Source organism: Strongyloides ratti, scaffold srae_chrx_scaffold0000003, assembly GCF_001040885.1.
Source record: "Strongyloides ratti genome assembly S_ratti_ED321, scaffold srae_chrx_scaffold0000003".
Classification (NCBI taxonomy): Eukaryota; Metazoa; Nematoda; class Chromadorea; order Rhabditida; family Strongyloididae; genus Strongyloides; species Strongyloides ratti.
Window position 1 is genome coordinate 719,960 of NW_020171511.1, and position 25,935 is coordinate 745,894.

The 25,935-nt window shown below is 18.5% G+C and overlaps 6 protein-coding genes across 6 annotated transcripts; 3 read left to right on the top strand and 3 right to left on the bottom strand.

Annotated features, from left to right (window-relative positions):
* Window positions 1–7,208: 7,208 nt before the first annotated feature.
* On the top strand, window positions 7,209–10,142 carry SRAE_X000196600 (Prominin family-containing protein; the record flags this gene model as incomplete). Its single annotated transcript, XM_024654895.1, has 6 exons — window positions 7,209–7,434; window positions 7,487–7,763; window positions 7,816–8,754; window positions 8,798–8,933; window positions 9,009–10,018; window positions 10,067–10,142. 6 exons carry the CDS (start codon window positions 7,209–7,211, stop codon window positions 10,140–10,142), a joined length of 2,664 nt encoding a protein of 887 aa, XP_024499435.1.
* A 2,779-nt stretch (window positions 10,143–12,921) lies between these two features.
* On the top strand, window positions 12,922–14,819 carry SRAE_X000196700 (Sodium-and chloride-dependent creatine transporter 1; the record flags this gene model as incomplete). Its single annotated transcript, XM_024654906.1, has 2 exons — window positions 12,922–13,415; window positions 13,463–14,819. 2 exons carry the CDS (start codon window positions 12,922–12,924, stop codon window positions 14,817–14,819), a joined length of 1,851 nt encoding a protein of 616 aa, XP_024499436.1.
* A 309-nt stretch (window positions 14,820–15,128) lies between these two features.
* On the bottom strand, window positions 15,129–16,879 carry SRAE_X000196800 (Nicotinic acetylcholine receptor family and Neurotransmitter-gated ion-channel transmembrane domain and Neurotransmitter-gated ion-channel family and Neurotransmitter-gated ion-channel ligand-binding domain and Nicotinic acetylcholine-gated receptor, transmembrane domain-containing protein; the record flags this gene model as incomplete). Its single annotated transcript, XM_024654918.1, has 3 exons — window positions 15,129–16,428; window positions 16,486–16,595; window positions 16,640–16,879. 3 exons carry the CDS (start codon window positions 16,877–16,879, stop codon window positions 15,129–15,131), a joined length of 1,650 nt encoding a protein of 549 aa, XP_024499437.1.
* Window positions 16,880–18,369: 1,490 nt separating this feature from the next.
* SRAE_X000196900 (F-box domain-containing protein) lies at window positions 18,370–19,464 on the bottom strand (the record flags this gene model as incomplete). The annotated part of the gene is made up of 2 exons (XM_024654929.1): window positions 18,370–19,122; window positions 19,162–19,464. 2 exons carry the CDS (start codon window positions 19,462–19,464, stop codon window positions 18,370–18,372), a joined length of 1,056 nt encoding a protein of 351 aa, XP_024499438.1.
* A 3,175-nt stretch (window positions 19,465–22,639) lies between these two features.
* On the top strand, window positions 22,640–23,237 carry SRAE_X000197000 (Si:ch211-105d4.5; the record flags this gene model as incomplete). The annotated part of the gene is made up of 3 exons (XM_024654940.1): window positions 22,640–22,773; window positions 22,823–23,033; window positions 23,097–23,237. The coding sequence occupies 3 exons, from the start codon at window positions 22,640–22,642 to the stop codon at window positions 23,235–23,237; spliced, it is 486 nt and encodes a 161-aa protein (XP_024499439.1).
* A 202-nt stretch (window positions 23,238–23,439) lies between these two features.
* On the bottom strand, window positions 23,440–24,614 carry SRAE_X000197100 (GDPGTP exchange factor Sec2p family-containing protein; the record flags this gene model as incomplete). Its single annotated transcript, XM_024654951.1, has 4 exons — window positions 23,440–23,752; window positions 23,805–24,274; window positions 24,327–24,477; window positions 24,532–24,614. The coding sequence occupies 4 exons, from the start codon at window positions 24,612–24,614 to the stop codon at window positions 23,440–23,442; spliced, it is 1,017 nt and encodes a 338-aa protein (XP_024499440.1).
* Between the last annotated feature and the right edge of the window lie 1,321 nt (window positions 24,615–25,935).

Genomic DNA, 25,935 nt, shown 5'->3' on the forward strand with positions numbered 1-25,935 from the left:
GTAATAAATGTGTGATATATTTTGCTTATCCTAAAATTGATATATAAACAAATAATTTTATAGTTCTAAAATTTTAATTAATAATAAAGATATTAAATATTATTAAGGTAAATATATTATATCGATAAAATAAAAATATTGTTAATAAAATAAATATGTAATGGTGAATTACATTCACAAATAAAATTAATTTAGCATAAGAAACATTAAAACTTTTGTTTAAAAAAAAATTATTTATTTAAAATATAGTTATTCATTTATGATAAATAATGTGGTTTAACATTTATTATTAATAAAATAAAATTATAATAAAATAAAAAATAGTATATAAAGATTATATTTATAATTTAAGAAAATGATCATTTAAAAAAGGAATTATATAATATTTTTTATAAATTAATAAGAAAATGTAATCTTATACATTTATACTTAAGCTGATAATATATTTTTTATTACGTTTAGTTATTGCTAATATCAATTGTATAATAATTTCATACATTCTTAATATTTTATCGTCATTAATTTTATACCTTAATTTTAATCAAACTATTTTATATTAAAAATGTATAATAAAATTTACTTTTACGTCAAGAAAAAAAAATAAACAATTTAGTAATAAAAAAGCAACAAAATGTACATTATTATAAAATAATTTTAAAGTTTAAATATTTTTATATTTAGTCATTAAATACTTAATCATGTGTTAAAAGAAAAATTCTAAGTATACAAAATGTAATGGACAAAAAATTGTAAGTCATTTTAAAGTAACAACTAAAGTGATAAATTTTTTTCTTAAAAGTTTCAAAATTAAACAAATATGCAAAAAGATAAGAAAAATTATAATATTTCTTAAGTAATATGTTAAGTAAAGTAACTTTTAAAAATAATCAACATATTTAATTAGTTTTTCAATTTTGAAATTATTGAAAAATGTTCTTTTAAAGAACAAAGTAAATTTTAAAATTTTTTAAACTATAATATTAGTAATAAATGACTATTTTGAGAATATAAACGATAAACTTTATTTAAAAAATTGAATCATTCATAATTTATGTTCTTTAAATAATACATCACTTTTGAAATGAATATATTGTTTGAAGTTGCTGTTATATATTTACTTTTTAATATAAAAAAAAATATGTTTAATGTGAACAATTTTTAAATTCTTGTAAATTATTATAAAACACATATAATATTAGATATGCTTAATGATAACTTAAAAAAAGGATAACATAATTTTCTCATAATATCAAAGTAAATACTTTTAATTTTTTCATAAAAATTTTTTTTTCTTAAAAAAATATTTAAAATTATTTTTTAAATAAAAAAAAAGAAAGAATTATGTGTTTCAAATTACAATATATATTTTATCACTACTTGGAATATTTTAACAGAAATATTTTTAACTTAATATATTATATATACGATTTTATAAATTCATCAAAAATTAAATTTATAAGTTATCTTTTACAAAAAAACAAAATAGTACAAATATTTAATATTTATATATATAGTAAAGAATAAGACGTGTTTTTAAAACAACAATCTTTTTATGACTATTAAACTTGTTTAGATGCTAGAAAAAAGCAAACGATGAAGCAAGTATGTCCTTATCATATAAAATAAGATATAATTTATTATGATAATATAGTTGTATTATCTTAAATAACGCTTATCCTGATAAGTTTAATAGTAGATCATAAAATAAAATATTTAAAAACAAATGTTATCTTCCAATTATAAAAAAATGTGTATATCACTATTTTTTTTTCATGTTAATGATTAAATATAATATAATAAATTACATTAAAATGTAAAAAAAAATTATTACATGCATAAAATATTTATGTAGATTAACAAAAATATCTTCATACTATAAATATTTTTAATTATAACAATAAAAAAAAAAGATTTATTATTTTGATAAAATAAGATTTATCTAAAGATATTAAAAAGTGTAATAAAAAATTCTTTACTATATTTTATTAATATTATTATTAAATAGTATATTTAAAGATCAATTTACAAACGCTAGTTACTTAATTGTAGAAAAGTGTATATATTATATAAATATATTAAATAAAATGTGGCAAGTTAAATAAATTTTAAGAATAAAAATCATGTTGAGAGACACATTTAATATTGTACAAAAGTTTTATATGTGGACAAAAAGAATATATAGTTATATAATTTGTGTAATCGATATGAGATTTTAAACATTATAAAAAAAAATAATACTATTAATTAAGAATTATTTTAAAGTTATTTAGTAAATAAAAAATGATGTAATCATTTTATTATAAAATATTAATATTACAATTGTAAAAAATTACTAAAAGAAAGATAATAAAGTTTAATTAAAAAAATATACCTCATTATAATATAGTTAATCATATAAATAATAATAAAAAGGTATTATAACATCATTTAAATATTTTATTAATCATTATATATCATAATATCTTTATCTTAAACTAATGTGTTAAAAATATTTTGCTTATACATTTGACCACAATTTTTTTAATAAAATTTATATTTACAAAATATTTATTTAATATATTTTATAAAACAATCAATTTTTTTATGTATAAGTAAAGTGCTAAAATTAATAATCTTCTAAATAAATATAATAATAATAATAATAATAATAAAAAGAATAAAAGATATCTTTGTGAAATTAGTAATTATTTTACCAAATGTTTAAAAAAAAAGTTTATAGAAATGTCAAAGTAATTAAAATGACAGTATCATGGTGATATTTAGATGTGTCATCAAAGAAAAAAAAACTCTGACACTTTATTTATTTTAACTTTTAAAATCATTAAATATTATACGTCTAATTTATTTTTTTTTTTTGTTACATTGATTCATACAAATAATGTGCATTAATATATTTATAAATATAAAAAAAAGACTTTTATTTGAAAAATATTTTTTTTTTTTAAATTTGTATACATCATTTTTTTCCATTATATATTCTTTTATCTCATTTTTATAGAAATAGAAAACAAAAATTATCATAACTTTTTCTTTTTTTTTATGAAAGAAAATTCTTTTTTTTTTTTACAATACCACCTTTCAAATACATTTAAAGATATTTCTATTAATTATTAAATTGTCATGAGAAATTATTTAAATGTTAATTATTAATTTACATTCTTTTAATTTAGTTTAAATAGTATATAAATTTTTTTTTTTATATTACTGATAAATTTGTTTTCACGCTTTTTAGATTAGTTTAGTTAATCTTTTACTAGAAATGATAAGAATGTAATTAACTTTGTATATTGATAGTAAATCACCTTTTTTAAGAATATAGTTAAAAAAGATATCACGGAAATCAGCTTACATTAACCTAATAATATTTCTAATGTGAAATCATTATAAGAAATAAATCGTAATATTGTCTAGAATGAAAAGAAGATTAAAAAGAGTATATTTAGTTAATTATAATTAGTCTTATAATAATATTGTTTAACTATCTTATAAAATTACAATTTGAAGTTAAAGTTATCTCAATTTGGAGTGTACAATTGGCATTACAATATTATTAAGTGCTTCTGTCTGTCAACAGAAGTATTAATACTAATTATATACATATAAAAATATATATTCATGTAAAGACAGGTTAGTTTAATTAAAAGTCCTCCTTACTCTTCTTTTAATAATGATCATCATCTACATCTTTTATAAATAAATGCTAAAATATTTTCTACTTTTCATAACTTTATAATATAATAAAAGATATTTAAATATTTATAAATTCAATATAATTATTTTTTTTACCAGATTTTGCATTTACCAATAAAGTATACATAATAAAATGAAATATTTAAATATATTTATAAAAAAAAAGTTTTTTTTTTTCTATACACTTTTCTAACAATATATATTATTCAATGTTTTAATTAAATTTACACTTTCATCTATTTTTTTTTATCCTTTTATCAGCATAATTTAAAGTTTTTAACATTATATTTTAATATAATTCTCTTTATATAGTTTTTTTTTTTAAAAGAAATACTATTTATATATATACATAAATATATTTACATATATACGTCTTCTCATGTTTTTTTTTTATATTTTCCAAAAATCTTTTATAAATGTTATTATATTTTATAAATTTATATAATAAAGTTTATTTAATAAATTTTTAACTTTTAAATTATATCTTCTATTCAAAATTTTTTATTTAAAATATTTTTATTGTTTTTAATATAATCTTTGTATATTTATATATTATCGTGAAAAAAAAGATGTAATAAATAATATTTATAGGTATAAAATCTTTTTAAATTTTAATATTTTATCTAAAAATTAATAAAACTAGGTATATAAATGTAAAGAATAGGTAAAATATTAACAAATAAATAATAATAATTATTATATAAAAGAGTCAAATTCTATTGTTGCATTTAATATATATATCTATAAATATATATATATATATATATATATATATATATATGAATAAACGTCATAAATAATTGTGATAACAAGTAATATTAATCTCATTATATCTTGTCAAAACTATATTGTTCTTTTTATTGTTTACATCTTGAAACTGTTATCCTACACTTAAAATCATTTCTATTTATATATTTATTATGAAACACCTTCTTTTTATATTAATAATTGGACTTTTTATTTTCCAATTCTCTTCTTTTAATATATTTCAATAATAAAATTAAAAAATATATATTATAACTTTTATATTTTCCTTGAGTAATTTTAGTGAAATTGATTGGTTTTTCTTTTAATTAGTATTTTAAATTACTAAATACTTCATACTTTTACAAAAAAAAAGAAGTAATAAAAGTTATTATATAGAGTATAAAATTTTAACTCTCATAATATATTTTTATTAATAATGAAATTATATTATAATTATTATATAAAATTTTTATAGAGACGCAAAAATTTTTACTTTAAATAAATGGATAAAAAATTATAGAATTTCTATGATAAAAAAAAATTTTTTTTTTTTAATTAACAATCTCTATTCTTTGTATTTAGTTTAATCTATGATTTATACAACTAAATTATGTGTAAGTCAATTTTTATATATAAAATATATATGTTTTTAAAATTTATTTTTATTTAACTACAAGTACATTAGAATTTTTAAACAACATATAATATAATATAATTCATTATTAATAATTATTTTATATTTAAAAACTTTTCTTAGTATTTAATTATTATTTTTTCTGCTACAAAATATAACTACTTAGACTAAAATTTATTATATTTATTTTAAAATTATTTTTATATAAAGTCTATTGTTTTTAATAAAATTAAATATTTAAAAATTTCTTTATCAAAATACTCGTTCTTTTGAACTATTTTATGTAGAAATGACAAAAAATCTTTTCGTAATCCAGTTATATTTGATATAAAATTTTTATCCTTAACAAAATTAAATCCTGTTTTATAAAAAATTGTTTAAAATATAAGTTTTTATTTTTATACTTTTACTAAATATTAATTAATAAAAAAAAATTTAATTTTCATTACAAATGAGTTGTATAATTATTTCCTACTATCTTTTTCTATCTCATCACATTAGATTTTTTTTTTAATAAATGTGATAGAAATTAAAAATATTACTTTTTTAATGATGATATATGTAAGAATCTCTAATAATGATAAATTTTAATATTTTAGCATTATATATAAATATATATCAAAGATTATTGTTATATAATTTTGATCTTATTTTGTTATTTAAAATTATCTTATTTGATACTTAAGATTATCCTATTAGATCATCTTTTATTATTATCCCAATACAAATCACCACTGCCCTTGAAAAAAGCTTTAAAAAAAATTATTTTTTTTCTATAAATACATTCATAATTATCCTTTCTTAGCATTTACCTTATCCTCTTTTTTTTTAAACTAGAACTTGAAAGTTGATATGAAGAAAAATAATAAAATAAAATGAAATGTAATTTTTAAAAATATTTTTAAGATTTATTTATGTTTAACTGTAATGTTTAGAAAAATTTTATCATTCCATTATATTATTATTTTTAAAAGTGTAATGTTTAATATTTAAAAGAAATTTTACTTGAATAATTCTTTTCTATTCTAAATAAAATATAATTTTCAATATTTTATATAAAACTTTATTTTTTGAGACAAAACATTTTTATACTATTTTGTTATTACTATTATATCATACTCTAGACATTTTATTAATGTCTTTTAAAACTATTGTCTAATTTAAATAAAAAAAAGAAAGTTTATAAAAGTTAATTTTATCAAAAAAGATTTTATAGTTATTTATAATTATTTGATAACATCATATATATATTTATTTATATATAAAAAAAAGTGAAAGTTAATATAAAGTAATTATGATATAAATTATATTATGTTGTCATTATTTTATTACATTTGTTATACTTTACTTTAATTAGTAAAAAGATACAGATTAACATATTCAATTATCTTTTATACATTTAATTATTCTAAATCGTTACTTATAATATAAAAATAAAGATTCTTTTACGGTGATTAAGTTGAAATGTAGAGAAAAAGGTCAGTAACTATTTTATTTTCTTAACTAGCTAACATTTTACAACTACAAAACTTCACATCATAGGTTCTTCAATTTATTATTATTTTACCAACCTAGCAATACAAGATAGTAAATATGAATGTTTAATGAATAATCTGTATTTTATTTAGGATACCTCTGTTTATAATCAAGGTAAAGAAAATCACTGACCGATACAATGATATATCAATGTATGTTTGTATTTAAATATATTATATTTATTCAAACATTAACTTTTTATTAACACTTTTAATTAAAAATAACTTAGTATTATTTTTACCAAATTATATTTTTATTAAAAAATTATATCTTCTTTTTTTTTTACCTTACATTTAATATTTTGTTAAAGATTTCTTTAAAATAAAAAGTTTAATGATGCGATAATCGTGATTATATGTTTTGTTGAAAGCTTAACTTCTTATCTATTATAGTAGGATGTGAAGTTTTAATCAAAATTATTTTGTATTTTTTTTTTCTTACTTACTTTAACACATATACTAAATTTTATATCTTTTTTTAATCTTTTTAATAATAATAATATATATTAAACTATACTTATAAATATTTTATATTAAAATTATTAATATTTTTTTTTTATATATATATTATTATTTTAATTTTTTTTTTATCATTTTAGGCAATGAGTCTTCTTGAAAAAAGATCTCACTTTATTTTACCTATTTTTCTTTTATATATTTTTCTTTTCGATTTATCATATTGTATTGAATTTACCACAACAATTGATCAAGAAAAATATTCATGTTCTAGTTTTATTGATAATACATTTGAAGATAAAGCATTAAGATCATTTTATAATATATTGAATGATATTATACTTCAAGTATCAAAACCATTTCCACATCAAGGTATGTTTATATATTATTAATACAAAATAATAAATTATGTTTTTTTTTTAAGATTTATTAAATAATGATGAACTAGATAATATGGGAAATGGAGTTGTTCATTCAATTCAATATAAATCAACAAAATGGTTTCAATATATTCAGGGATGGTTAATAATAGCATTTATATTTCTTTTTATAACATTTAGTTTTCCAATATTATGGATTATTTATCGTATTTGTTCATATTGTTCAATGACAAAAAATGAATCACAAGAGTCATTAGATTATTCTTGTTTTCGTAAATATTTTCTTAATTTTATTCTAATAATTATTGTTGTTATTAAATTGTATGTTTTTAGTAACAAAAATATAATTTTAATATATATTTTATTATTATAGAATTATATGTGGTTCAATATTTATGAGTTTAATATATGCTGAGTATGGTGGTGATAAATTACCAGATCGTATAGGAACATGCTTCAATGATCTTAGTTTATATAAAAGGAATACTGATGCTGCTTTTAGAAATTTATTGATAGAAAATTTTAAAGAACTTAATGCTTCAATGGTTAGTTCAATATCAAGAGGTGGTAATGATATTATAGAAAATGTCAAAAAGAACACTGGTAATAATATTTTAGATACTATTAGAAATAAAACAGAAATTGTTAAGAGGCTTGTTAAAGATTTTGAAAACCTTTATAATTCAACAGAGGAGGCTGCGAAAGGTGTGAAGAGGTTAAAAAATGAATGGGAAAAATTTAAAAATTTATCGAGAAAAGAATTAATAGAATGTATAGATAAAAATCAAATGCCAGAAAGTGGAGTTTGTAGGATGTTTAAAGATCATTTAGAAACATTACCTAATCCAATTGAAGAAATACCAAAAAATGTTATGTTAAAAGATTTAATAAATTTATTAAAAGATTATGAAAAAGTTAATCTTATTGAACATTTAAATAGAATTGAAGCACCATTTAATGAATTAGAAGATAAGGTTCAATTAATTTTAAATACACATAAACATATTGTATTTAATAAATTAAAAATTGCTGGTGATTATTTATTTACATTATCAGAAAGAATTACAGCACAATTAAGATTACTTGATTTTAATAAATATTCTACTCAAATTATTCATCATTTTGGACCAGATAGTTATTATCCAATAATTTTAAAATGGATATGGATTGGTGGATTAATTATAGGATTTATTTATGCTATTAATTCTTTATGTTATATGTTAGCTATTTTATATGGTATATTTGGTAAAAAGACTGATTTTTATGAAACTGATTGTTGTAGTAAAAGTACAGGTGGAAAATATATGAATTGGTAAGTAGTAAAATTAATGTTAAAATATTTATCTTTTTTATAGTGGAATATGGACATCTATTATTACAATGACAATACTTTCAATTATTACTGTTTTATTAATGATTACTACAACAAATACAAGTAATTTAGTTTGTTTACCATACAAAAACCCATTTCAAAGGAATGATATTTTATCTGTACGTTTATATAATAAAATAAACATTTAATTTTTTTTTTTTATTTTCTTACTTATAATAATAATTATTTTATAGATGTTAGAGCGTATAATACAAAGAACAAATCATACTGGAATTACAAATGGTGAATTTGCCATATTACGTGAAGGTCGTATGCCTTCTGATATAATACGTGCCTGTGGTCGTAATGAAACATTTTATAAAATGTTTGGTCTTGATAATACTTACCATTTTCTTGATCTTTCTTCATATCGTCAAGAATTTGTTAATGTTGAAAAAGAATTAGAACAATATATTCATAAAATGACTGGACAGTATGATTTTAAAGAATATTTAGATGATCAATTTAAAACAGCACTTAGTATGATACCAAATTTAAATGATATTAATAAATGGCAAGATTCACTTAATACTGAATCATTAAAAGAAACATTAGAAAGAATGGATTTAACAACATATATAAAAGATTTAAATTTATTTTTAAGTAATAATCCTATACCATCACCAAATATTGATGCAATTAAAAGTTTAATGGGAAATCTTGAATTATTAGAAAAAGAAAATGCTTCACCTTTAAGAAATGATATTAGTAATATTATAAAAAATATGGAAAAATTTTCATTAGATTTATCACAATTAAATATAAATTTTCAAGATTTACGTGATCGTTTAATAATGGCACAATCAACAATTGTTAAAGGACTTCGTTCAGAGATATCATCATCAACAAAAGATATTATAAATAAATGGAAAAATGATGTTGAAGAATATTTAAGTTATATTAAAAAAAAGATGAATGAAGATGTAACGACATGTAAACCAATTGCAGATATAACAAGAGGAATATTTGCTTCAGTATGTAATCAAATAGTTGATCCATTAAATGGTATCTGGGCTGCAATGATGTTATATATATTTTTATCAATACCAATGATAATTATTGGTAACTATGTTATTAAAGAATACAAAAATACTTTATCATATAATAATTGGAGAAAAAATAATAGACTTTTTTCACCTGCATATCAAAGTCCAATTGGTAATACCTTTGCAACAGATGCTTTTGAAATAAGAAATAAAGATGTGTATGTTAATTAACTTTTTTTTTTTTTTAAATAGTATTAATTTTATAGTAATCCTTATGGAGTTCCAGCCGAAATATTTAATAATCCCTCAACAATAAAACCATATGGAATTTATAGAAGTTAGGAAAATGAAATTAAAAATATTCATTTTTAAATATTTTTCATCTATGATCTTTTAATTTTTTATTATTATTATTTTATTGTACAATAATATATGTATACAACTGATTGACTCATTCAAAAAAGATACGGTTAAATTGTCTCAATTTTTATAATTTTAGATAATAATCAAACTTTGTATATGTAATATAAATTTTTTTTTTCTACTTAAATATAATTGATAAATTTTTTACTATTAATATTTAATAATGAAATAATTTTTTTTTATTAATATTATTACAAAAACATGTTAATTATTTGATGTTGTTAATTTATAAATATAAATAAAAACTTTTCATTTATTTTGTCTCATTTTTAATATTTTTTTTTTATATAATAAAAACTAAATAATACTTTGTATATGACACTTTACTTGTTATTTACATAATGTCTACTTAAATAAGTAAAAAATCATTTACAAATATAAAATAAATAAACAATGTGATTTTATGTTACCTTAAAAACATTATATACAATAAATGATCCCAATTCAGAGGTTATAAAAAGGTGCGTTAATAATAAATATTGACATTCCGAAAAGTAGATGTAAAAATATAAATTAAGAGAAAAAATATACTACAAAATTTAGTCAATATTATAGATTATACAAATATAATGCTTAGAAATATGGATATATAAAAAAATTGTCTATTCATGAATAAAATGTCTATTGTCTGAACAATTGTTTAAAAATATATCTTAAAATAATCTTTTAACTTTTATTTTTATATTTTTACCTATTTTTATAAATAGATTAATGAAAGTAATGTTTATATTTTTATTTAATCAAAAAAGTTAAAAAAATTATTGCTTAATATAATAATTTATATGTATATATATTTTAGATTACAAAAAAAAAGTATTGTTTTTAAGAGACATTGTTATTACTGATTTAATATTATTCTTTTTACTGTTATATATATTCATTGCTTTTAATTCTTGAAGCAACATTTATTCAATGTAACTTTTTTTTTATATTTTTGTTCTAAAAAAAGATTAATGTTTACATTAATTTTATTAATCACATTTTTTTTTGACAAAATTTTTAAAAAAAAAAAGTGATTGGATAATAAAAATTGCATCACAAAAAAAAACTTAACCTTTTTTTTTAAATTTATAATAAATATTTTAATGTTAAAATTGGAACAGGTTGTTTACATGGATTATTAATTTATGATGAATCATTTTAATAATAAATTTTTAAACTACTATTTTCTGGTTAAAATTTAATTATGGTTATTAAATAAAAGTGGACATCAAAAATTTGTTCATTATTTTTAATTTATATTCTTTGATAAGAACAATGAATAATAATACAAGTGATGTTAATTTGAATGTTTTTGTAAAAATATTTTAGTAGAATATATGTAAAATTATTTATAGAAAAAGGATTTATATTGAGATTTTTTTTTACTAATTATATATTTAAATACTCTTTTTATATCTATAATGTATACCTATTTAAATACATATAATATATAAATATCTTTGTAAAACCATACAATTTGTAATAATAGTTAGTTATTAATATTTAAAATTATTGTTATAAATTTTCTGTTTAATTTAGCTTTTTCCAGTTTCATATTCATTTATTTTGATAAAAATGGAGAAATATAATATAAAAGAGTGTAAAAATATTTAATAGCTAAAAAACAGGGTAATCAGTCTATCTTAGTGCGTCAATTTATTTATACTTTTAAGTAAGTATAAATGATCTTTTACTAATTTTAATAAATGAATTTATGATGTTATCTCATCAAGTGTAAGGTTATATTAATCATTTTTCTTTTAAAAAGTTAAAATAATATAAAATAAATATTGTTTTGTAAATTTGTGTTATCTTAATATTATCATCTATTACTATTAAGTAATATTGTAATAAGATATATAAATATATCAAAACGATAGTAAAAACCCGTATTACTTTAAATACTTTTTATTTATCCCCTATTTTCGAATTAATTATTCATTTTTAAATTTAAAAGTTTATGCAAAAGTTATACAAAAATTGTCTAACAATATAATTACACTTTATATAACAAACAAAAAGCGTTAAAAATTAGAGTGAATTTAATGATAAGTAATCATGAGTAACTTCATGCTACAAAGATTTCTTTTTATATATAAGCACTTTATTCTTTTTTAAAAGGGAAGTCAAATGAAAATTTTTAATTGTTGATATATTAATTGTAACATAAATATTTGTTGAATTTAATTTATATATATTTTGTAAAAATCATCTTTTATAATGATAAAATATTTTTTTTTTATATTAATATGTTTGTAAATAGATCAACAAAACAAAATATTTAACTATGATGTAAAATTTTTTTTTTCTATTATTTTATAATGATAAGCTTAAATAAATAATAGTGAATATTTTTATTTTTATTATTATTTTGATAATTAATACGTGTTTATTAATTGTCATAAATTTAAATATTCATATTTTGAGTGATTAAAAGATAGTTAATCAATGGTTTATATTTGTTTGTAAATTAAATGCACATAAAATTATTTGTTATAACTTATGTGAATTGGCTCGACTTAAATTATTAAATATAATGTTTTTTTTTTAAATAATATATGTCAATATGTTTTTTTTTTTATTTTTTGAAGTCATTAAATTATTGTTTTCATTCATTTTACAAAATATAATTTATCATAGTAATTTTATATATTAAAATAATTTAAAAAATTTTTACATTTTATTTTATAGTCATTAAAAATATTTTCTATTTATAATGGCTCTTGAAAATGAGCGTAATAAAAACGAATTATCCTCTGATGAAGTTGAAATAAAATTTGTTCCTGTAAGAGATTCACCAGATAATATAAAATTGGTTGAAAAAGATGATACTAAACGTGGACAATGGTCTGGACCATTTGATTTTTTAATGAGTATGATAGCATATGCTGTTGGTTTAGGTAATGTTTGGCGTTTTCCATATTTATGTTTTAAAAATGGTGGTGGATCATTTCTTGTTGCATATGGAATATTTTTTGTTCTTGGTGCTGTACCAATTTTTATTATGGAAGTTACCGTTGGACAGTATCTTCAAAGAGGAGCTATGGAAATGTGGAATATGTGTCCAATATTTAAAGGTGTTGGTATTGGAAATGTTGTAATAGCTTTTATGTGTATAGCATATTTTTGTGTCATTGTTGCATGGGCAATGTTTTACATGATAAGTTCATTTAATTCAACTTTTCCATGGGAAACATGTAATAATTGGTGGTAAATTTATACATTTATATTTTAATATAATTTTTTTTTATACATAGGAATAATGGACAATGTATTACAGGAAATGAAAATAGTACAACACTTCAAACACTTATTTCAAATTTAACAAATTATAGTTTAAAAACAGAGACATCTGTTGAACAATTTTGGGAAAGAAGAGTTCTTCAACAAACTGATTCAATATCTGAATTTGGTGGTATCCAATGGGAATTATTTGGTCTTATGTTATTGGCATGGATTATTGTTTATTTTGCTTTATGGAAAGGAATAACACAAGCACGTAAATTTGTCTACTTCTGTGCACTATTTCCATACTTTTTATTATTTGTACTACTTATTCGTGGTTTAACATTACCTGGAGCAATGACTGGTATCTCATTTTACTTAACACCTAATATGACAAAACTTCTTGATACAACAGTTTGGAAAGATGCTGGAACTCAAGTATTTTATTCATATGGTGTTGGTTTTGGTGCTTTAATAGCTTTAGGATCTCATAATAAATTTAATCATAATTGTTTCCGTGATGCTTTTGTAATGTGTTTTATTAATGGTTCAACAAGTATTTTAGCTGGATTTGTAGTATTTTCTATTCTTGGATATATGTCAGTAATTGCAAATAAAGATATTGCTGAAATTGTTAAACCTGGTGTTGGTTTAGCATTTCAAGCATATCCAGAAGTTGCCTCAAATTTACCTATGAAACAAGTATGGGCTGTTTTATTTTTTTTGATGATAGTTATACTAGGTTTAGATAGTCAAGTTTGTATGATGGAAGGATTATTTACTGCTCTAGAAGATGCATTTCCAACTGTTTTAAGAAAACATAAAAAAATATCATTAGGTATTACATGTCTAGGATTTTTTATACTTGGAATTCCAATGGTTTCATTTGGTGGAGCATATTGGTTAACATTAGTTGATGGATATGGTGCATCAGGAATAGCTTTATTATTTGTTGTATTCTTTGAAGTTGTTGGTTTATCATGGGGTTTTGGTGCTGACAAAATTCGCCATGCATTACATGAAATGATTGGAATTAAAACAGGTATTATTTGGAATATAATTTGGAAATTTTGTTCACCTCTCGTTACATTATTACTTTTTATATTTTGCCTTGTTATGTATCATCCATTAAAATATCCTACTGGTGAAAATTTTCCTGTTTGGGCAGAAGTTTTTGGTTTTATATTATCATCATGCTCAATGCTTGTCATCCCTGGATACGCAATTTATTACTTATTCTTTAAAAAGTCTGGATTGACATTTAAAGAAAAAATACACTGTGGTTTTCATCCACCAGCAAATGCTTTTGATCATATACAAAAACACTATCAACCAGGAGAAGAAATGGATTACATTGATTCGGAACAACGTAAGAGAATTGCCCTTTAAAAATACTTAGAATTAAAAAAAAAAATTGTCATATTTTCACTTCTAGTTTGGAAAATCGATAGTGTTTTTTTAAAATTATACTTTTATTTAGTAAAGATAGCATACTTTTAAAATGTAATTTTATTATTTTACTTAAAAAAAATGAAATAAAAGTATATAAAATTTATTATACAAAAAAAATAACGATCAATTTATTTGTAATTGTTAAAAAAAAAAAAGATAATTACATTGTAAATAAAAATAGTTATATTTATTTTATTACTATAATTGTATTTTTTTTTATAATTAAAAAAAAAGAAACAATTTTTATTACCCAAATAGTTTATGACTACTCATACTATATATATTAGCTTGACCTAATGGTTTATTAGGGATAGAATTATTTAAAGATTCTTTTGTATCATATAAAGATGGTGCCTCAAGAATAATAAGGAATGTTGCTACATTAAAAATTGAAAAAATAATTAAAAATAATCTATCAAGAACCATTGCTACAAATGTCCAATCATTACTTATTTCAGCTTCTTCTTCATTATTTTGAAAATGTTTAGCAATAAAACATATTTGTTTTAAAAGATTAGTAAATATAATTTTTTCAACTCTTTTTTTGTGACTTTTTTTAATTGCTTCATCATTGTCATACTCCTTTTCAGATGATGTTTTTACTTTTTGAGTTAATTTATAAATTGAAGGTAACTCATAATTACTTAATGATATTTCTGGTAATGTAAATGGATATTCTTTTATTATTTTATTATCACTAAAATTTGTCTCCCTTTCTTTATATTTTTCTTTTTTCTTAAATTTTTTTCCTTTAAATACATAACATTTTTTATCATTTACTTCAACTATCTTAGGTCTTGATATAAATATTAATTTTGGTAATATTTTTAAAAAAATAGTTTTAATCCATGGAGACATTTTATGGGCAGAACCACTACGAAATCTAAAATTGACAGTTATAACAGAGACAACAGTTGATAATGCAACAAGAATCATTGTCGTTATTAAATATCTACCAAACATTGGAATAACTAAAGATGTTGGTGGCATTATATCAATAAGAACAAGAAAAAAAACAGTTAATGTTACTAAAATAGATATTGAAAATGTTATTTTGTGATCTGGTAGATAAAAAACAAATGTTGTTAACATTGATATTAAAAAACAGGGCACTATTAGATTACAAGTAAAAAATAATGTTTTTCTTCTTAATTCAAAATTATATGTTATATCAACATATTTTTCTGGACCACAACAACTAGCATATAATACTGAATGCCTTTCTGATGTTAATGATAATAAATCCCATTCAGCTGATTTATAAAAAAAACTTAAATCCATTCCACGTTCTAAATATTCTATATCACTACCATCTTTATCTTTTAATATTCTAACTTCTTCACGTGGTAATTGTCTTAAGTCAACATAAAAACCAGTATAAGACCATGCTCCAAATTTCATATTACATTTTTGTGAGTCATATGGAAACCATGTCACATCAATAGGACAAAATGATTTATAAATAGCTGGTGGATGCCAGAAAACTCTTCCATCATATGCAACTAAAGCATCTGTAAATATTGTTATATCTGGATCTCCAGCAGCACTAAAAAAAATTTGGTTAAAAAATATTATATTATATTTTTAATGTTTAATAACATACTTATTATAAAGTACTAAATCTGGTGTCCATAAAAGATCGCTTGGAATATGTAATGTTTTAATACCACCATATTTATTAGGATCCCATTGTAATTTAGCATCTATCCAATTCTATAAAAAAAAAGATATTTAAAAAGATAAAAAGATTTATTTACCATTTCCAGCCAAAGATTTGTTGTTAATATCTGATTCTTTTCATCAACATCAATAATTCTTATAAGTGATGCTCCAACATGTACTAAAAGTATATCAGAACTATTTTTAACAGGTCTTGGTATTTTATTATAGTCATAAAGTAAATCTTCATACAATTGTGATTCAAAATTTTTTGTTGAAGTTATTATAAAAGCAATAGAATGTATAATAAGATAAGAATATTTTATTAATATTTTCATTTTAATTAATTTTTATAATCTATTTGTCAAATTCTTAAAAAATGTATTTTTATTTTAATTATCTTCTCAACAGTATCATTTTAAAAGTAAAACATAATATTTTTTGATTAGTAATGCAATATTTATTGTTAAAAATTTAATTTTTTCTTATATTCTAAAAAAAATATATTTATTATATTTAACATATATACAATATTTTAAATAAAAAACACAATAAATAAATATTAAATTTAAGAAAAAAAAATTTATTAAAAAAGGAAATATAAATAAATTTTGAATAAAAATAAATTAATAATAACTGTATATATATATTTATAATAATGTAATATTAATGATTTCAATAAAATATAATATATTATAATTTTTTATTCAATAATTTATTATCATATAATACAAAATTTTTAAGTATATTTAAATAAAAGTTTGTCTATTTTATATTTAAAGATAAAATATTCATCTTCTCATTTAAAAGATAAGGAGAAAAGAAAAAATAAAGGAAAAAAATTGTTGCAATAGAAAAATATAAATAAATATGAGTGACTGTTTTTATAATTTTAACTAAATGTCCCAAGAAGAGGTTCATTGTTTATAAAAACAATAATTATAGTGAGTATTTATTTAACATAACAAATTTGAAAAAGATATATCTTTAAAACAAAAATTATATTTTATATTAAAACTTTATCTTTTCCTCTTTTTACGGGAATAATATAATTTTAACATTAAGATATAATCTAAATGGCATATTATCAGCCATTAGATTATATAATAGATTTAATAATAATAAGGATAAAATATAAATTTATAAGATTTAGAAAATTAGGTTTTAAATGATAAAATATAACTTATGAATATATAAAAATATTTATTTAAAATACTACTACTAAAATTATAAAAGTACGTGAAAATAAAAGAGAAAGCATTTGAAAATTGAAAGCATAAAAGGGAGTTGCAATGATGGAGTAAGATATTTAATCTACATTCATCTAAAACAATACAAAGTTTGACAAAAAGTTGTTAAGGTTTAAAAGAAAACAAATGGAAAATATAAAGAAAAGAGATTAGGAAATTTTATACTTAAATATTACTAAAATCTTTTCTCATAAATTATCATTATATAAAGAAAATGTATAGTAGTTCAATTATGGTAAAGTTATTTAATAATTATTCTCTATTCCAATATATTATTTAATAATATTGATATATTAGAAAAATTTTATTTACAGTTTATATATATATTTAAAAAATATTAAAAATTACTATTTTAAATTATATATATTTACATTTTTTTAGATAAAAATGATAGCTATAAAAAAAAAACTTTTTAAATAATAAATGTATTATTTTCTCAAAAAAAAAAAAAGAAATTTTGGAAAATAAATATTTGCATGAAAAAAAAAATCACACAAGCATTTTATAAATAATTAATATATTTTATCAAATATATGATTGTTACTATTGTTATTATTATTATTACAATTTTTAAAATATTAAATTAATCTATTCCAAATGCTACAATAATTTTTACTTTTTCTATAAATTGCAACAATTGATACGATTAAATAAGGTTTTTTGGAATCTTCAATAACATTAAAAAATTCACTGTCATTTTTTGCAATAAAAAGATGTACAAAGGTACAATTTGTAGCTTGTTCTTCAAAATTAGGTTCATATTTGAGACCATTTTCTGACATAATTCTATCAATTTGATGAAAGATTAGTGGATTTAAATCAGTAATAGCAATAACATCTTTCTTGTAATCATTTTCATTTGTATTTATATACTCATTAACAGCAGCATCAATAAGTTTAATTTTAAAGTCTGATTCATTAACATTTAAAAACATATTAAAACCACCTTTATTTTGATGGTATAATGGTAATGCAAGATTTTCATTACAATATTTAGTACAACAACATTCCAAAATTTCAATTCTTCTTAAATTTGATATATTAATTTTTCCTTGAAAGCCACCATTTTCATTGCGTAGACATAATTTATTAATAAAAATATCTCTTACATTACGTAAAGAAAGAAGAAAATTATTTAAGCTATTACGCATTTCAATACCTTCAATATGAAGATATAATGTTTTTATTTTATGTTTTTGAAAGTTAATAAGTCTTGAAGTTATTAAATTTAATATATTTGATTTTTTCATTAAAATTATGTGAACATTTTCAACATCTTCCCAAGAACATGAATTAATAAAAAGAGCAATTTCTGATTCTTTACAATTAATCTAAAAATAAATTTACATAAATTTAATTAATATTCTTACTTTATTAAATGTTTTTGAAAAATATTTATTTTTATTAACTCCAACAGCAACATATCTTACAACAACCATATATTCATCTTTTATAATATTATTATTAAAAATAATTCTATGTTCAATTTGAAAATGTTTAAGAGATGCTTTTGGTAGTGTATATCTATTTTTATCAATTATATTTTTGAATCTTTTACATGTTTTCATTATAGATGATATGTCCATAAAAGTACATCTTTGAAAAATAATATTAAGAATTTCATCCGGTAGACCAGGAAGATTAAAATATGACATTTTTTTCTCTTCATTCATAATTTTATTTCAAAATATTTAATCTTTTCTAAAAGATAATGAGAAAAAAAAACAGTAGAATTTGAAAAGACTAATGAAAACAAGATCTACAAATAATGATACAACATAGAGTGATGTTCTTAGCAGTGATATTATTTCTTATAACAAATGCTATGTCAGGTGTTTTTTTTTTATAAATCTTTTTTATCATTTTAAATGAATTTTTGTTTATGTCATGAAAATTAATGTATATATTTTATAATATTTTAGATTATTAAAAAATATAATTTTTTTAAAATATAATAAATAAAAAATTTAAAAAAAAAATTTAGTTAGAAAGATTAATTTGAACATATGTCAGTATGCTTTTTATCAATAAAGATTAAAGTTTAAAAATAACAGCTTTATTTGACGACAAATGAATAACCAATAAAGCTTATATCAATGAGAAAATTATAATTTGTAATATAAATTTGATTCAAAAATAAGAAAAAAAAAATTATAAACAAAAAAAAATTGTAAATGACAATGAATTAAAAAAATTGTATAACTATAAAGTTTAAAAAAAAATTGTTAAAAAAAGATAAACTGGTAAGATATTGTTATTTTAATATATGTATTATTATATTTCAATCATATTAAAATAATTTGATATTATTTGAAATATTTTTTAAAATGATCATGAGATTAGTGTTATGTAATAGACATATAATTCTATTAATTTTTATATATTTACATTATTTTAAAGAAAGTTATACTATTCAACAGGTAAAGATTAAAAATAAACTTATAAAATGAATTAAAAAAATTATTATTTTTTTTTTAATAAAATAGCTTACATTCGGTAGATAGTGATTAATATTTATTTTTCAAATAATTATCTATATATTAATAAAAGGATAAAAAAAGTAAATAAAGGGTGATAAAAAAAGTTATATGTATATATATTTGAAATCAAATAATGATGTGAGAAAAAATTTGTTGAATCTAAAAAGTAATTACTATTACTGAGAATAATGATATTTAAATTAATTGAGGGAATAAGAATTAATGAAGGAAAAAATTTGCTTTTAACACACTTTTTTTCAGACATTAACCTTTTTGAGTGGTAAATATTCTATTATATGTTAAAAGTTATTTTTAACCCAATGAAATGATTTTATTTAAATTTTAATTGCTTTTTTTTGAATAATGTACTTTCATATTTAAATTGTAGTTTGATTAGTTATAACATTACAATTGAAGTATTTAATTAATATGTAAAGTAAACATAATATTAGAAAGGCATTAAAAATAGATATTAAAAATTTATTGTACTAAGAATAAAATTTTTTTTTTTAAGTTAAAATGCAATTTATAAAATAATACTAATAGATAATTATAAAAAATTAAAAGAATAAAATATCAATGAATAAAAATTTAATAACACTTAATGTAATATTATTTAAAATGATAATTATAATGTAAAGTTGTAGCGATTAAAAAAATTTATAAATTTTTATATTTATAATTCTTAAAAATAATGTTAAAAAACATAAATATACATAAAATTATTATAATACGATAAGTTAATCTATCTTTTAAAAAATTGCATAACTTTTGTACAACAGTTCATTGAAAAAAAAAAAGAAAAATAAAGGCAAAATTTAATATAAACTTGTAAAAAAATTGTTTTTTTCAAAACATTTTAGTACTTTCTCAAAAATTTTTTATTTTTTTATAAAGTATTTTTCAACTAAAAAGTTCAGTAGTAAGAGTGTTATTAAATAGTTTTAAAAAAAAAATCTATTTATTTTATTTTTGAAGAAAACAAAATTTTTGTTAAATATAAACGTGTTAATTTTATGAATATTTGTTTTTATTCTTGTTCTCATTTGAAGAATATTTTTATTAATTTTTTTTATTGAAAAATGGTTTTTATTATTTAGAAAATCTAAAAGTTTTCAATTTTCTCTTGGTAATAAATAAAGAATGTGTTAGTTAAATGAAATATCATTTTATGTTAATATTATATCATTAAAAAATGCACATTAAGAAATGTAAATATTTTTACTTTGATGAAAAAGACAATCATTTGATAAGATAAAATTTTAAAAAGTGATTTTTTTCAATCTAAAAAGTACTTTTTATTTTTAATTTTTTTTACATTTTGAAAATTGCAAATTATTTTTTTTAAAGAAATAGTAACATTTATAATATCGATATTTTTAAAATTTTATTATAAACAATTTATAATCTTCTCTATTTAATATGTAGTATTTTAAACTTTTACACAAAATGTTCCTATCAAACTTTACTTATATTAAATAAAAATGATTTTCTCAATATATCATGATATAAATAAATAAACTACATTTAACATGATAATAACATATTAAGTAATTTTTAGATTTTAATTCTTAAATATTTGATTATCTAAAACTAAAATAGTTTTAAAATATTTTATTTTCTTTATACTGAAATTTATATAAACCATTTAAAGAAATTAATATAATATGATTAGAATGTAAAGATAATGATTATAAGAAGAAAAAAATATTTGTTAATTAAATTTTTTTTATTTATTTTTATAATTAGAATAAATAAAAAAAATTTTTTTGTATTATTTTAATTAAAGGTTTTTTAATGTAATTATCTAGTTTTATAAAATTAATAAAACTTGAAATAAAAAGCACAGATTTTATGAATTAATTTGTTTTTATCATTTTTTTAAAATTATATTAATAAAGGAAACAAGTAAATTAAGAAAATTAATATTATATAGTTAAAAAGATACTGAAAAGTACAAGAATGTTAATCATAAAATTCAATTTGTTATTACAGAAAAGATAATAATAAAGGATAATGATAGTAGTTAATAGAATTATTTTTATATTTTGAAGTGTCTATCTTTATATTATTTTAATTTAAACAACATTATTATAATGGTCAATTCGTTATACATAATATTATATCCTTTTGTGGTTGGGATGACTGATATATCAACTATATGTAAAAAGACAATTAATAGAAAAGAAAGAAAACTTTCTGAAATACTTTTACTAAATATTCCACCTTTTATTTATTTTAAATTATATATTTAATCGAACATATTTTTATTAAAATGTCTCATTTTTATATATTTATTTTATTATTATCATTTTTTAATATTGGATTATGTATTATATCAGAAGATAATCAAAAATTAAATTGGTTAATGGGAACATGGAGATCTGAATATTCTGGTAAAATTAGTTGGCCATCTGTTCCAACAATGGCTTTTGGTGAAGAGATACATCTTAATGAAGCACCAACTGCTAAATCTGGAAAAGTTCAATTTTTAAATTTTACGTATGTTTTTTTCTTTTTATTTATATATTTTTTTTCTATATTTTTCTAGTGCTAGAGCATGGTCTCATACAACAAAAGATCATTTTCATGATGAGTATGGTTTTATGACAGTAGATAAAAATGGAAATGTCACATTAATGACAACAGGAAATAATGGATTTACAACATATGAAACAGGAAAATTGGAACCAAATAAGTTAGTATTAACATTAAAAGACATTGGACGTATATCATTTGCTCGGGATCTTCCTGTTGTTGATGTAAGAAATTAAAATATAAAAAAAAATATTTTTTTTAATTGATCTACTTTTTTTTATTTCTAGTTAAGAAGAACATTCATTCGTCATGATGAAACATATCTTGAACAAATTATTGAGATGAGAACAGCAACACATCCAAGAACAGGATTATTAGGACATACGAGAGTAATTTATACTAGACCAATTGTCAAAAAATCTGGTTAAATGTTATGTATACGTTTTAAATTAAATTTTGTAGCAAAAAAAATAACAACATTATATTTAACCAAATAATATTTTTATATTAAATCTATCAAATAATATATATTATAAATTATATCTTAAGTATGTATTTATCGCACATTATTTATATACATTAAATAAATTTTTTCATATAAAAAATAAATTGTCACTATAAAATAACCAGTTAGACGTATGAAACATTAAATTCTTTATTATTTTCACGTGAATTTTTATTTGAATTATTCATAATTTGTGATTCAAATTGTAAACCTAACCGAGCCATCATCATATTTTTTCTTAAATGTATAATTTCTTTGTAACTAGATGAAATATTAGTTTTGACAATTCCATGAATTAAGTAACGTAAATATGTAAAAAAATCACAAACAGCTGCGACACGATTTCTTGCTAGTACAGATATAAATTTCCAGTCTTCCTCTGGACTAAGACGAATTCTGAATGGGCAAGGTAATTGAACTTTTAAGAAAGCACATTGTCTTAAATATATTAATAATAATTTATAAAAAACAAAAAAAAATGTTAAATTACCTTATTATTTCATTGTCATCGAATACTAATTCAATATCTATTGTATTTGCCACAATTGCTTTATAAATTTTTGTTGATATTTCTGGATTTTCAAAAAATAAACATGGATTAATATCTTCATTTATAATAGTTTTTAAAAATTGACATTTTTCATCTATAATCATTCCTTGATTTTTCCATTGAATAAATTCTCTATGATAGGTTGGATCTATTATATGAATAACATGAGAATGATCATTTTCAGCAGCATTAATTGATGATAAAGATGGTGAACTTGTTGATGTTGACATAAATAAATTTTTTTGTCTTTGTATAAGTTTTGATGTTTTATTTTCTTGTAATGATTTTATAATTGATTTCAATGCATCAACTTCATTACTTAATGTTGTTACTTTTAATTGTGACTGTTCCAATAATATTTCAGCTTTATGTCTTTGTTCCTCAGCATCATTAACCATTCTATAAGCTTCCTATAATTAAATTTTTTATATAAAAATAAAATATTATAATAAAAATTTATACCTGAAATAATTGTTCTGTTAACTCTTGTACTTCTGAATCAACTTTTTTTTGCAACTCCTCTAAATGTTTACATTTTAAATCTTTTTCTTTTATTAATTCATATGCTAATTTAAGATCAGCTTCAAGTCTAGCTAATTTATCAGGAAATGATCTAAAAAAATTAATAAAATAAATATTATAAATAATAAATTAAAAAAAAAATTACATTGTAGAAGTATTATTATAATTACCAAATGAAGACTGTATTTCTCCAACATCAACATCAGAAGAAGATGTTGTATCATCCATTATTATAAAAAGTATTATTTTTATATTTTACTCAAATAATATACAACTATAAAATAAAGTTATAAAGAATAATTTTATCTATTTTATAAATAAATGTGGCGTATAAAATAAAATTTTGGCAAATATTATAATATAAAAAGTGGCTTATAAAGAACAATCCAATGATAACAAAAGTGTTGAGTATGATAAATGACTTATCTCATACATAATGCACTATATATAAAAGTAGAAAAAGGGCACAATTTTTATTATTTATTAAAAATTCAAGAAGAAATAATTATAAAAATATATATATAGATATATATTCTAACTAAATAATAAAAATTTTTAGAATATTTTATTTAGTATTATAAATTATATAACAAAATATATTGAAAATATAAAAATAATTAATTATAAAGAAAGATAAATTTATTTAAATAAAAATTTGAAGTATATTTTATTTCTGTTATACATAAAAATATTCACTATTTTTAATTTACTAACTCAAACATTTTGTAAGAAATTTTTACTTAACACTGATGGAATAATAAAAATAATTAAAGACAAAATTATTTACTTCTTTTTTGATGATTTATAATTGCCCTCCAACTAAAAAAATTTTTTTTTTAATAATAAGGAATGCTTCCATCTATATAATAAAATTTAATTTAATAAGAAAAAAAAATTTAATAATATTTTAAGAAGTTTTTATAAAATTTATTTTAAAAAAAAGCTTATTGAATTTATAAAAAAGAAAAGTAATAATAAAAAAAAGAATGTTTTTAAAACTTTTTATACAATGATTTGATAGACAAATTGATAAAAATATGGCATATAAATTTATATATAGATAACATCTTAGCATTAAAGTATTCATCTAACTAATCATATTAATCATTAAAATAAAATTTTAATCATATCTTTAAGTAAAATGAATTATAAGGATAAATAAAATTAAAGGAAAATAAAATAATAATATGATATTTTATATATAAGATGAGACTTGTTAAGAATTTTCAAGTAACTTCACAAATTGATAGTATTTGAATAAAATTAACTACTTCACAAAATGTCTTATAACTAAATTAGCTTCTATTTATAAAGTAAACCCATTAAAATATACTATCATAACATGGTTAATAATGTTTCATATTTTGAAAACAAACAAAATATTTAATAACATTGGATATTGAATATGTAAGGAAAAGAAAAATAAAAAAATTTTTTATGTTATTTTGGCAACACAAGAAATTGTAATAGTAGATTTGTTCGAAGAAAGTTAGTAATATCATTGTTTATTCAATGAATGATATAATGAATAACTATTTATAAATAAATA